Source organism: Babylonia areolata, chromosome 4 (genome assembly GCF_041734735.1).
Source record: "Babylonia areolata isolate BAREFJ2019XMU chromosome 4, ASM4173473v1, whole genome shotgun sequence".
In the NCBI taxonomy this organism is placed as follows: domain Eukaryota; kingdom Metazoa; phylum Mollusca; class Gastropoda; order Neogastropoda; family Buccinidae; genus Babylonia; species Babylonia areolata.
Genome location: NC_134879.1, coordinates 32225461 through 32240460, shown reverse-complemented (window position 1 = coordinate 32240460; position 15000 = coordinate 32225461). Strand labels below are relative to the sequence as shown.

Genomic DNA, 15000 nt, shown 5'->3' with positions numbered 1-15000 from the left:
TGCACCCTCCACCCCGTCTTTCCCACCCTCTCCCTCTCTCTCTCTGCCTCCCCCCCCCCCTTCCCCCCTCTCCCCCGGGTACCTGAGGGCTGTCCTGTCCCCTCTGTCCCACCAGCACGGCCAGGGTGTCTCCCTGCCGGAGGAGGAAGGTGGCCTGCACGTGAGAGCCGTGGGTCAGCTCGGAGTCCGTGCCCTCCCTGTCCCGGCCCCCCCGGGCCCCGTAGGCCTGCAGGCTGTAACACCACCACACACCACACATCGGACATACACTGCGCCGTCACCTGCTGCTCACTGTTGGCTGCTGCGGCTGCTGCTGCTACTGTTACTACTGCTGCTACTGTACTGCTATACTGTTACTACTGCTGCTCCTATTGCACTGCTGCTACTGTTACTACTGCTGCTACTGCCGCTAGTGTACTGCTGCTACTGTCACTACTGCTGCTACTGCCGCTAGTGTACTGCTGCTACTGTTACTACTGCTGCTACTGTTACTACTGCTGCTATTGCTGCTAGTGTACTGCTGCTATTGTTACTACTGCTGCTAGTGTACTGCTGCTACTGTTACTACTGCTGCTATTGCTGCTAGTGTACTGTTGCCACTATTAGTACTGTTAGTGTTACTTATGCTGCTACTGTTACTACTGCTGCTACTGTTACTACTGCTGCTAGTGTACTGCAGCTTTTGTTACTACTGCAGCTATTGTTACTGCTGCAGCTATTGTTACTACTACTGTTACTACTGCTGCTATTGCCGTTAGTGTACTGCTGCTGCAGCTGCTGTTGCTGCTACCACATCCACCACTACTCCTACTGCAAACAATGACAATAATAATAATAATAATAATAATACGATACTGAAGAAGAACAACAACAACAGCAACAACAACAAGAATATGATGATGATGATGTTGATGATAGTATGATGCTACTACTACTATTAATCTAATTCATATATATATATATATATGTATGTATATATATATATATATATATATATATATATATATATATATATATCTGTGTGTGTGTGTGTGTGTGTGTGTGTGTGTGTGTGTGAGAGAGAGCGCGCACGCGCGGGTGTGTGAATGTATGTCTGGCGTATGATCAGTTGCTTGCTTTTTATGTGCGTGCGTGCGTGCGTGCGTGTGTGTATGTGTGTGTGTACGTGTGTGTGTGTACGTGTGTGTGTGTGTGTGTGTGTGTGTGTGTGTAATTGATAGATAGGTAGATAGATAGAAATAAAGAGATAGACAGATAGATAGATAGAGAGAGAGAGAGACAGAGACAGAGAGACAGAGAGAGAGAGAGAGACAGAGACAGAGAAGTGTGCAGACAGACAGGCAGACATACTCAGACGAACAAACAAACAAGTAAAAGACCTTTTTTTGTTTCAAAACCAACAAACGAAAAACAACCAACCCTACCCGCCTCCCCCCCCCCCCCCCCCCACCACCACCACCACCACGCCCTTCCCTCCACAACCTTTATCCCACTGCCGCCCACACTCCCCACCCTTAAATCCCCTCCCTCCACCCCCCCCCCACCCCCACCCCCTTCCCCCTCACCTATACTTGCCGCTGCTGCCCACGGTCCACAGCTGCGCCCCGGAGAGAGGGTGGGGGTGGGTGAGGACGGTGACGTTGGGGGAGGGGGAGGGGCGGTAGTGGCGCGCGCACTGCTCCGGAGAGGGTCCCTCCGGCCCCTGGTTCCCACAGGGCGTCAGCAGCACCTCTGTGGACGCACAGTTCAGTGCCGTGCTTTGAAATGCAGTACAGTAGGATGCAAAGCGACACGGCACAATACGATGCAACACAGTCCAACACAAGCGCAGCACACAACACAGACACGGTACGACACAAAACAGCGCAATACAATACAGTGCAATACAATGCAACACAACAGAATGCAATGCAATACGGCACAATACGATACAATACAGTGCAATACAATGCAACACAACAGAATGCAATGCAATACGGCACAATACAGTGCAATACAATGCAACACAACAGAATGCAATTCAATACGGCACAATACGATACACTACAGTGCAATACAATGCAACACAACAGAATGCAATTCAATACGGCACAATACGGCACAATACAGTGCAATACAATGCAACACAACAGAATGCAATTCAATACGGCACAATACGGCACAATACAGTGCAATACAATGCAACACAACAGAATGCAATGCAATACGGCACAATACGATACAATACAGTGCAATACAATGCAACACAACAGAATGCAATGCAATACGGCACAATACGATACAATACAGTGCAATGCAATGCAACACAACAGAATGCAATGCAATACGGCACAATACGATACAATACAGTGCAATACAATGCAACTCACAACACAACACAATACGGTACAATACAACACGACACAATACAATACAATACAACATAATACGATACAATACAAGACGATACAATACAGTGCAACACAACACAATACGGTACAAGGGGGGTGGGGGGCGGAATATCGGCGGCTAAGCCGTGATTCGAACCAGCGCGCTCAGATTCTCTCGCTTCCTAGGCGGGACGCATTACCTCCACATAAAACAGCTAGAAACAACTGTGATGACTTGGGGACCACGCATTATCGTCTCATCCGACTGAACAGAGTCCTGGCCACACAACTCAAGGTCTGGTGGAGGATGGAGAAAAAAAAAAAAAATAAACGGCGAGTGTGGGGATCAAACCAGCGCGCTCAGATTTTCTCGCTTCTCATGCGGACGCGTTACCACTTGGCCCCCACGCCAATTCTCTGTGCACAGCAGCTGTGCCGAGAGTCACGTGTTCCAACACTGTTTGCCAGATGGGTTACATGATCTAGGTCTTCACCTTTCATCCCTAAATAAAAGTAGGGGGGGAGGGGAGATCAAAGAAATAGATTAAAAAATGTTTTATTTTCATCTTCATCTTCAGCAACAACAACAAAAAACTGAGAGAAAAAAAATCCAAGTAACAGATTAAAAGAAATGTATACTCTTTTATTTAGTTTTCAGCTCCATTTTCAAAAAACGTAAAGCCCCCCCCCCCCCTCCACAGCTCCCCCCCCCCAAAAAAAAAAAATCAAACAAAAAGATTATAGAAAAAAAATGTATGCACTTTAAAAAAAAAATCAGTTTTCTTATGTTACTTCATTCTATCTGTCGGAATAATTTGTCTCAGAAAGTCTCGTCTTACATTCTCGCAGTTGATGCTAGCTATCATCAGTGCAAATCAATTCAAGCGACCTTTCCTGCGTGCTAAAGTATTATGCATTCATTCATGACATCATAATCTTAATCGAATCAAAAATTCGCAAGATGGGGATTTAAAACATTGTTGTCAGATTCCAGTAAAACCTACTTATAAGCAGAACGGAATTATTTCAATTATTTCTGATTTTTTTCCCCCTGAAAAAGCAACAACAACAGCAACAACAACAAACAAAAAACAAAACAAAACAACAACAAAAAAACCGAGAAAAGTTATTTGCTACGAGCACTCAGCGGCAACACAAGCAGGAAACTCACACACAACGAAAACCGCCCCCGCAATGGAAGGATTTGAAGGGACAAAAGACAAAAAGTTTGACACTGTCATACGGCTTTCAATCTTCTGCAATCGTATCTCTTTCCTATCTTCCTTGTCCCTCTGCCACCCACGTCTGCCCCTCCACACACACACACACACACACCGAAACACACACACACACACACACCGAAACACACACACACACAAACACACACACACACACTCTCTCTGTCTCTGTTAGCGCGCGCGCGCGCGTGTGTGTACGTGTTATTGTGTGTGTGTGTGTGTGTGTGTGTGTGTGTGTGTGTGTGTGTGTGTTATTGTGTGCGCGCGCGCGTTTGTGTATGCGTGTGTGCGTCTCTATATGTTTCTCTCCCTCCCTCTTTCTCTGTCTCTGTGTTTCTATTCACTTCCTGGTCTATTTATATCCCCATCTATTTCTCCCTCTGAAAGAACAGAAGAATCACGTGTCTGAGGAGAAAAAAAAAAGAGAAAGAAAAAAAATAATGAAATAAAATAAAAGATCATTGCAAGAACGGAAGTTACATTACCTCGATATATGTCGGTGTCGGAATCCCGCAAATAATTATCTTCCTTTTCCGCAATTGCGGTTTTGCTTCAATTCCTTACAAATATTCAAAAAGAAAAAAAAAGGAGAAAAAAAATGAGGAAAACATATACATACACAGACAACCAAAAACACTGAGTTATTACAGAAACTCAAGTTGCGTGCATGTGCAAACACACGTGAGCCAAAAAAGCAAAGAAAGGAAAAGAAAACAGAAATACCACTGCCGTATATTCTTCAGTTATTTTTCTCAAATAATTTTTTGTTTTCTCTCTTTCCACAAAGGACACCTTTTCCCCAAGACAAATTTCTAATTACACCAGTCGGTTACGATACCAACTACAAAAAAATATATACGTATATATTATATATGGTATATAAAAAAAAAAGTTTGACTGCCTGGGTTCTTTTAAAACAATTTTGAACCCACTTGGGAGAGGAGATTATTCATTCAACAGCCAGAAAACGGCACTATTGACTGCTGCTATCTTCAGTTGTTCTGAAGACTCTACGAGTCGAAGTACACAATTTCTCCTCTCCCAGGTGGGTTTAAAGATTTTTCCTCTTGTGTTTTGTATCCTATACGTATATTATACATACATATATATATATATATATATATATATATATATATATATATATATATATATAGAGAGAGAGAGAGAGAGAGAGAGGAGAGAGAGAGAGAGAGAGATAGATAGATAGATACACTCATTATTAAGACTGCCCAAGCTTCCGTTGCAACGCAGACGAACCCCATCCCACCCACCTGGACAGACAGACAGACAGACAGACAGACAGACAGACATATATAATCTGGGACTCACACACCCCCCCGAACACCTTAACTCTCAACGAACCAAGGCCCCCCTGCGCGGAACTACTGGACCTTGACGTCAGCCAACAAGTCGTTTAACTCCACTCTAACGAGGTCCCCGCTTCCAATTCCAAGCACGCGATACTTCCGACTTTGGTTCATTACACCTGTAACTTGTATTGCGTAATCACACTCTGAGTGAATGAACTCTGCACTGAACAACAGTATCAGTATCAGTAGCTCAAAGAGGCGTCACTGCGTTCGGTCAAATCCATATACGCTACACCACATCTGCCAAGCAGATGCCTGACCAGCAGCGTAACCCAACGCGCTTAGACAGGCCTTGAGAAAAAAAATAAATAAAAAAATGAAAAAAAAAAAAAATGAAATAAATAAAATAAAATCAAAGAAAAGAAATACAATTTTTAATAAAGTATACAAAAAATTACTTAAAAAACAACAACAATAAAATCGCGCGAAGGACACGGTTTTAATTACTTCATTCTGAATCTACTTACTGACATCATGAGTAATAGGAAGAACCAATACATATACAAAAAAAAAATAAAAAAATTAATAAACGAACGGCAGTCTGGTTCGAAGCAGGCTCCGTGACAGAATCGGTCAGACGGTGTCGGACCTGTGATCCAGTGTGTTCACCAGGGATCAGGGTTCGAGGCCCCCTGTTTAGGCATGGTGTTGTGTGCTTGGGGAAAGGCACTTTATCTACTCTGGACTTTCCTCGGTCCACCCAGGTGTGTGTGTGTGTGTGTGTGTGTGTGTGTGTGTGTGTGTGTGTGTGTGTGTGTGATGTGTGTGTGTGTGTGTGTGTGATGTGTGTGTGTGTGTGTGTGTGTGTGTGTGTGAGTGAGTGAGTGAGTGAGTGAGTGAGTGTGTGTGTGTGTGTGTGTGTGTGTGTGCGTGATGTGTGCGTGCGTGATGTGTGCGTGCGTGTGTGTGTGTGGTGCGTGTGTGATGTCTGTGATTGTGTGTGTGTGTGTGTGTGTGTGATATGTGTGTGTGAGTGAGTGAGTGTGTGTGTGTGTGTGTGTGTGCGTGATGTGTGCGTGCGTGTGTGTGGGTGGTGCGTGTGTGATTGTGTGTGTGTGATGTGTGCGTGCGTGCGTGTGTGTGTGTGTGTGCACGTGCTGTACCTTGTAGCGGCAGGAAGCAGTCTGGAGACATGGTCAGGTTGGCCACAGCGGCGTTGGACTTGCGGTACCCCTTCTCCACACTGGCCGACAGCTGCAACACGTACCTGCCAACACACACACACACACACACACACACACATACACACACACATACACACACATCACACATCACAAACACACATACACACACACACATCAAACACACCCACACACACACGCACACATACACACACACACACACAAACACACGCGCACGCACGCGCACACACACAAACACATAATCAGATCAGAGAAATACGCACGTTCACGAGAACAAATACACACGTATCGGACCCCCACCCCCCACACACGCGTACACGCGCGCAATTGAATACGCGCACATGCACACACACACACACACACACACAACCTTTTCTGTTTTCCTCCCCCGCCCCCGCCACCCATCCCCTGTTTTTGTTGTTGTTGTTTTTTAATCGTCTAATATCACTGATAGTGAAAAGACGCTAAACTAAAGAACGAACACACACACACACACACACACACAAACACACACACACTAACAATGCGGCCAACATTTTTAATCCCTTCCCTGCAAGGCATTTCATTTTCAGGTTACATTTCCAACTTCAATGCAAACACGAAACTAGACCTCCCCACTCACACACCCCACCCCCCAAATCCACGCACCCCCCCTCCCCACTCATACCCCTTACCATCATCACCACCCAACAACAAAAAAAACAAACAAATCACCCCCCCCCCTTCCACTCACACCCCCCACCTGTTGGGCATGGGCACGGTGTTGATGGGCACGATGACGTGAACCCAGCGGGGCATGGCGGGAGCGGCCGGGGACCGCCAGAGGGCGCGCAGGGCGGAGTCCCCGAGCTGCTGCACGTGCACCGTCAGCTGGGTGTGTCCAGACAGCCAGTACTGGAACCGGAGCTGTGGGGGCCACACAGAGAATACATCTCTGTCTGTCGGTCTATCTATCTAATTACATACACACACACATATATTATCTATCTATCTATCTATCGATCTAATTATATACACAGATATATATTATCTATCTATCTAGATATCTTGAAATTAATAAATAACGAGGCCAGGAGATGAAACGATTAACAAATAGTAAAGAGTGATAACTCTGTCCATTCACAAGGTACACAACTTCAGGTCAATGCTGCTTACGCTACCAATTCAGCAAGCACACAAGTAAATAAAAGGTACATTGGAACAAACCCAGACACTTCCTCGAAAAAAGGAAGCGTCGGGCCTGTCCTTATACCGATCATCTGACATGTGCGCACAGAACAAGCCACACAGAACACATGGACAATACAAGACAAACACATGGTTTACCTGTGTGCTAGCTGAATCGGTAGCGAAAGCAGCACTGACTTGAAGTTGTGTACCTTGTGAATGGAGAGAGTTACCACTCTTTACTATTTGTTAATCATTTCATCTCCTGGCCTCATTACTTGTTAATTTCAAGTTGAAAAACCAAGGAGGCAACCGTGTGTTCTGTGTGGCTTGTTCAGGATTGAAGAGGCTATGCCAGTCTTGAATAACAGCTAATTTGTGTTTGTACATTTCTTCTGTCTTTGCTGCTGTGCGCACGTCAGATGATCGGTATAAGGACAGGCCCTACGCCCTTTTTTTCTTTTTTTTTTCGAAGAAGTGTCTGGGTTTGTTCCAATGTATCTCTCTCTCTCTCTCTTTATTTTTATTTTTTGTTTTCCTGTGTGCTAGCTGAATCGGTAGTGTAAGCAGCACTGACTTCAAGTTGTGTACCTTGTGAATGGAGAGAGTTACCACTCTTTACTATTTATCTATCGAATCACACACACACGCATACTATGCATGTGTGTATACACACACATATATATATATATATTATGCATATATGTATTTCTTTCTATCTACACTCTGTGTGTGTGTGTCTGTATGTGTGTTCTGACACTGATAATGCTTTACTGCCACTGACAACACTACCCCTTTTGGCAAGGGGGACAATGATATATGAACACATAGAAATAATGGGAACAAAATGAAAGAGGGGGAGGAGAGAGAGAGAGAGAGACAAGGTGGTGGGGGTGACACAGAGAAAAAGAGAGAGGGCAGTGACAGAGATGGATGAATGCATCAACATACTTGCAATTTATAACAAACCATTATAATAAAACGAATGAAATGGTGAAAGCAAATAATGAAACAAAACACAGACAGACAGAGAGACACACACAGAGAGGGAGATAGACAGGCGAACAAACAGAAACGACAACAACAGCAAGTGCTTGGCAAAGCCGCGGAAAATCCTGAATTGAGAGACTTCTTTTTTTTCCTTTTTCTTCACACGGCCTTGCGTGTGAATGTGTGTCAGACTGACACCACAAGTTCCAAAACTGCTTGTTATAAATCAGCAGACGAATACGCTGAACTATTAGAGGAGGCACAGGAAAACGTGTGGGTGTGTGTGTGTGCGTGCGCGCGTCTGTGTGTGTGCGTGTGTGTGTATAAATTATGTGTGTATTTGAGTGTGTGTTTGTTCGTGTGTGTTTGTTTGTGTGTGTGTGTGCGTGCGTGCGTGCGTGCGTGCGTGCGTGTGTGTGTGTGTGTGTGTGTGTGAGGATGAGTGGGTGTGTTTGTGTGCGTGCGTCCGCGCGCGCGCGCGTGTGTGTGTATAAATTATGTGTGTATTTGAGTGTGTGTATTTGAGTGTGTGTTTGTTCGTGTGTGTTTGTTTCTTCGTGCGTGAGAGCGTGTGTGTGTGTGTGTGTGAACGCGCGCGCACCTGTATATATATATATATATATATATGTGTGTGTGTGTGTGTGTGTGTGTGTGTGTGTGTGTGTGCATGCGCGCGCGTGGTGTGACGTGCGTGCATGGCCCCTTGCTTCCTTACGGCACAGGAACTGTCGCCGGCGGGCAGGGGAGGGAAGTCGACACTCCGGAGGAAGTGTGACGTCCACTGAGACTGGGTGGTCAGGGCCGTCACGTGGGCAAAGGTCCCTGTCACGAACAAATTGACCGTCATCACCTTGTCTTGTCATAGCACGTCTGCCTAGGAAGCACAAGAATCTGAGCACGCTGGTTCGAATCCGAGACTCGCCAGTAGTAATTCATCCATCCACTGGACCTGCAGTGGTGTTCCGGTTGCTAGTCATTCGGATGAGACGATAAACCGAGGTCCCGTGTAAACGAGCCCATGGCGACCTGAGGGTTGTCCCTCGCAAAAAAAAAAAAAAAAAAAAAAAAAAAAAATCTATATATATAGAAAAATCCATTTTTGGTAAGAAAACAAACACACTGGCAGACAAAAAAGACGAAAGAAACAAAGAAAGAGAAGATAAAAATAATTCCAGGAAAAAAAGAAAAAAAAGGGGTGACACTCTCACTGTATCGACGCGCCCTCTCTGATGAGAGCAGTCTGAATTTTACACGGAGAAATCTGTTGTGACAAAAGAGTGATACAGTACAATACAATACAATACAATACAATACATGACAATGCAAGTCATGCACACTATATTGCAATACAGTATAATGCAATACAATACAACATAATACAATGCAACTGAATACATACAACACGATACAATACAACACAGCATCAACAACACTACTCCCCTACCACCACCACCACCGCTACCAACGCCATCACCACCACCACCATCACCACCAACACCAACATCACCAACACCACCACCAACACACCACCACCACCACCACCAACAACAACACCACCAACACCACAACCAACACCAACGCCGCCGCCACCACCACCAACACCACCGCCATCACCACCACCACCACCAACACCACCGCCATCATCACCACCACCACCGCCATCACCACCACCACCGTGTCACCTGAGCAGTTGCCGAAGTGGAGCTGGGCCACACTACGGTTGGCCCTGTCTGCCGAGGTCAGTTTCCATGGCAACGTGTGACCCGAGGGGTCAGGGACGTTGTACCAGAAGCACTGACCACTGTCCAGGTCACAGTCCTCAAACTGCGCCCGCGCCTCGCTGGGCAGCTTCTCTGGAACCGCACACACACACACACACACACACACACACACAAACACAAACACAAACACACACATCGTTAGCGTCATCATCATTATCGTCGTAGTCGTCGTCGTCGTCGCAAAACAAGATACAAGATGGAAAACAAGATTCTCTGAGTCCTTGACCCCACCCCAAATAGATTCACACCCGGACGGACATAACATCCAGAAGAACAGCCAGAGCCTCTCCCTTGGAACACAGAAAAGCCATGACTTTTCCTCGGAACGCCCCAAGAACAGCCAGGAGTTCCCTCTTCAGACAGCCAGGACGTCCTCCCTCTTCAGACAGCCATGACTTCATCCCTCTTCAAACAGCCAGGACGTCCCACTTGTAACGCCAGCAGAAGATTTAGGACTTCATCCCTCTTCAGACAGCCATGACTTCACCCCTCTACAGACAACCAGGATTTCTCATTGGAACGACAGAAGAACAGTCTGGATTTCACCCCTCTTCAAACAGCCAGGACGTCCCCCTTGTAAGGACAGAAGAACAGCCAGGACTTCACCCCTGTTCAGAAAGCTAGGACTTCAACCCTCTACAGACAATAATAATAATGATAATAATGAATATTTGGACGCAAAGTGAGAGCTGAATGACCTATTATTTCTCCACTACAAGGGGAATTCATCTATCGTTTTGTGCTGTGTGAAGGACTGTGACTCTCAAAACTAGGAGGCGAGATTGCACTGGCTCTTTGTGCTGCAGCCTTGAAAGCTCGCTGGCCTTTGGGAACCATCGCAACGCAGACTGTCCTAAAACCCTCTTAGCCGAGAGAGTGGTGATACAACTTGGGCAAAACATTTTCCACAACACTGACAATTCCTGACCAGATAGTCAGCAAGCTGCCTCCTCTCTCTGCTGTTCTCGATGGCCACAGTCTCGAGACGATCGTCACACAGCAGCAATAGCAGTGGCCAGCGGAGGGACAGGAAGAGCAAGAGCAGCAACAGAAGTTGCGAAACTCCGCATCACAAGTACAGGCCTGGCCTTTCCATTTCCTGCACGGAAGGACCCCCCCAACCTACGTCATCAGCATCAGAGCTACTGTTCCATCATTTCCGCGTATTCACCCCCTCGCCCCTCCCCTTCCGCGTCATCAGCATTAGCGTCTGACGATGGCGAGACGACGACTGAAGATGACGAAGACTGAGTGGAAGAGAACGACTCAGATATTCTTTTGCAGCGGAAAGGGAACATCCATTTGGCTCGGGAGTCCTGATTTCGACAAATTCATAGCTCATAACTGCGTCAGAGACTGGGGAAATGACGCACTGCACTCCAGCAGAAGGATGTGGATCGATGCTCTCTGATCTCTCCCTCCCTTCCTCCTTTCTCTCCCTCCCTCTCTTCCTCTCATTCTCTCTATCTGTCATTCTCTATGTCGTACGCACGTGTGCGCGAACACTCGTCACAGTGCGCAACCTCGTTCTTTCTTGTGAACGGCCTGGCATTCTTTAATAAGGGACCACCTCCCCCCCTCCCCCTGTGTGAGTGTGTACGTGTGTGTGTGTGTGTGTGTGTGTGTGTGTGTGTGTGTTCTCTCTCTGTCATTCTCTATGTCGTACGCACGTGTGCGCGAACACTCGTCACAGTGCGCAACCTCGTTCTTTCTTGTGAACGGCCTGGCATTCTTTAATAAGGGACCACCTCCCCCCCTCCCCCTGTGTGAGTGTGTACGTGTGTGTGTGTGTGTGTGTGTGTGTGTGTGTGTGTGTGTGTGTGTGTGTGTGTGTGTGTGTGTGTTCTCTCTATCTGTCATTCTCTATCTCGTACGCACGTGTGCGCGAACACTCGTCACAGTGCGCAACCTCGTTCTTTCTTGTGAACGGCCTGGCATTCCTAATAAGGGACCACCTCCCCCCCCACCCCCGTGTGTGTGTGTGTGTGTGTGTGTGTGCGCGCGCGCTCGCGAGCGCACGTGCGTATGTGAGTACGTCCAAAATTAAATTAATACCTCTCTGTGTTGGAACCAATCCCTTGTTTTAGCAAATACATCTTTTTCCTTGTCGTTTCGCTACTTCCGTGTCTGGGTCCCCATACATGAATTATGCTTAACACGAGTGAGGTGAACGTGCTGAAGGGATTCCAGTCTGATCCTGGCTGTCCTGGGGAATGGACACGCTCGTGTGTGTGTGTGTGTGTGTGTGTGTGTGTGTGTGTGTGTGCGCGTGTGTGTGTGTGTGTGCGTGTGTGTGTGTGTGCGTGTGTGTGTGAACGTGTTGAAGGGATTGCAGTCTGATCCTTGCTGTCCCGGGGAAAAGGACACAGTAACGAGGAAATAAAAAGAAAAAGAAAAAAGAAGAAAAACCAGCTGGCCACTGACTGTGAGAGACAGTCAGGCTGGACGAAGCTGTCGCCCCCCCCCCCTTCCCCCGGCCCCACGTTCCCTTCCTCACGGCCCCTCTCTCTCTCTCCTGTGCGTCCCTCTCTTCCTCCATCTCCTATTATTCTCCTTCGTTGCATCACTGCCGAATCTTCATCCACGCCTCTCTCTCTGTCTGTCTTTCTGTCTCTTGGCCTTTCCACTCTCTCTCTCTCTCTCTCTCTCTCTCTCTCTCTCAATATAAGAACGTCTATGGGTTTTTGAATGTGTACTTGAGTTGATTGTTATTTCCCTTCATCGTTTCTCGCTTCTTTTCCCTTTGTCGCTTGCACAAGCTGAATTATCCCCCTTGGCCGTAGAGCTGTAAAACGCTATTTGCCATTAACAAAAAGTGTCAGTATCAGTGTCAGTGGCTCTTTTCCTCTCCCTCACCAGTACTCTCCTTCTATCCGTATGCATGCGCTATTCTAAAGGGGGAGGGGAGGGGGGGAATAACGTGAACGTGTATGCTGGTGTATGTGCACAATTGTGCATAGAGTCCTTTCCATGGTTCAGAATGTGATGAATACGATGCTTTGATGTCATGTGTTGTTTCCTTGTGGCATTCCTGCATGTTTTTTTTCCCCTTTCCTGGGCTGGATGAGAAAGTAAAATGAAAAGAAGAAGAAGAAGAAGAAGAAAAGCATTGTTTGCCTATTCTATTACCCTCCCGTCCTCTCCTGTCCAGCTGAATCCAGGGGTGTGTGGACCCACTCACAGAACCACGGGGCCCCAAAGGACCCCTCCCCACCTCCCGCACTCCCTCCCCCCCCTCCCCCCCCCCCCCCCACTACCACCCTCACAGCTCTGAAGCATATAGAGTGTGGCTTGGAGTGCAGGCAGACACACATGCATACACATCACGAACCCACTGACTCTCATCACGCACGCGCACCCACGCAAGCAAATCCACACCCTAACGACACGCGCCTACTCCCCAACCCTCTTTGCACATACATAAAGGCGCGCGCCCGCACACACACACACACACACACACACACACACACACACACACAAACACACACGCGCGCGCACCCTAATTTTCATACGAAGAACACTGAAATCAGCAACACGAGAAAAAAACAAAACAACAAAAAACAAAAGAGGGCCCACAGGGTCCAGGTAGCCAGCCACACTCGACACATTAACAGTACTCACATGACGTCCCGTCACTCTCATTCTGTGAAGCTGAATATCAGCGAAAAAAAATCAGATAAGCAAATAACTAAAACAAACGAATACATAAATATCATAAATGAAGGGGAAAAAAAAACAACAACACAACTTCAAAAGAATACAATATTATTTCCTACCGATGGACTCCATGCTTACTACCTCGCTCTCTCTGTATGTATAACTATCCATCTCTGTATCTATCTACTTACATATATATATATATATATATATATATACATACATACATACATATACATATATATATATATATGTATGTATGTGTGTGTGTGTGTGTGTGCACTTTTATGACGGCATTGCACTTTCACAGCGTCTTGTTTTTCAGCGTCACAGCACGTGATAACAGGAAACGTGTGTGTGCATGTGCATCTACGATGGATAGGATGGTTTATCTGTATGTCTGTCTCTCATGTTCTCTCTCTCCCTCCCTCTCTCTCTCTCTCGCTCTGTCTCTGTCTGTCTGTCTGTCTCTGTCTGTCTGTCTGTCTCTTCCCTTTCCTTCCGTTCAGTTCAGTCTCTCAAGGTGGCGTCACTGCGTTCGGACAAATCCATATACGCTACACCACATCTGCTAAGCAGATGCCTGACCAGCAGTATAACCCAACGCGTTTAGTCAGGCCTTGAGAAAAAAAAAGAAGAAAAAGTTCATAATGGATACATCATTGAATTACTGGATAGATAAATACAAAATAGATAGATAAATAAATAAATGCATAAACGGATAACACTGACAAAAATGATAAGCAGATAATAAAATATAATAAAATGCGGGGAAAGAAAATACAACAAAATACACAAATAAGATAAAAAGACAATAATGATGATGAATAATTAAACAAACAACCAAATGAGTGTAAACTGACATGCAGACACGCACACATTCTCACACACGCACACATTCTCACGCACACACACACACACACACACACACACACACACACGTACCCTCACATGCACACCAAATATGCAGCAAACATGTATTTTCACAGACATGGAAGCACAAACAAAAGTGCACAGGGCCAACACTGCACATAAAAGTACACGAGCCCCGACAAACACACACACACACACACACACACACACACACACACACACGCACACACACACACACACCATCCCACACATTAGCCCGCACCCCCTCCCTCCACACGCACATTCCAACGTGTCGCAGCTTCCACGGCATACCCCCAACCCCACCCACCCCCGGCACACATACACACGACCATACCCCCTCTCCGCCTTCCTCCCCCCCCCCCCCCCCCCATATATGTTTTTTCACACGCACA

General features: G+C 46.4%; 1 protein-coding gene across 4 annotated transcripts in view; it reads right to left on the bottom strand.

The window, feature by feature from the left end:
- LOC143281074 (tyrosine-protein kinase receptor-like) overlaps nt 1-15000 on the bottom strand; it is a 347133-nt gene that overhangs the window by 44098 nt on the left and 288035 nt on the right. For all 4 annotated transcript variants that reach the window (XM_076586005.1, XM_076586004.1, XM_076586003.1 and 1 more), the window contains 6 exons: nt 9959-10129; nt 8992-9098; nt 6862-7025; nt 6081-6184; nt 1566-1731; nt 83-233 (listed from right to left, as the gene is read on the bottom strand). In XM_076586005.1, the coding sequence (XP_076442120.1) occupies nt 83-233; nt 1566-1731; nt 6081-6184; nt 6862-7025; nt 8992-9098; nt 9959-10129 (863 nt within the window). The remainder of the gene's footprint in view (nt 1-82; nt 234-1565; nt 1732-6080; nt 6185-6861; nt 7026-8991; nt 9099-9958; nt 10130-15000) is intronic.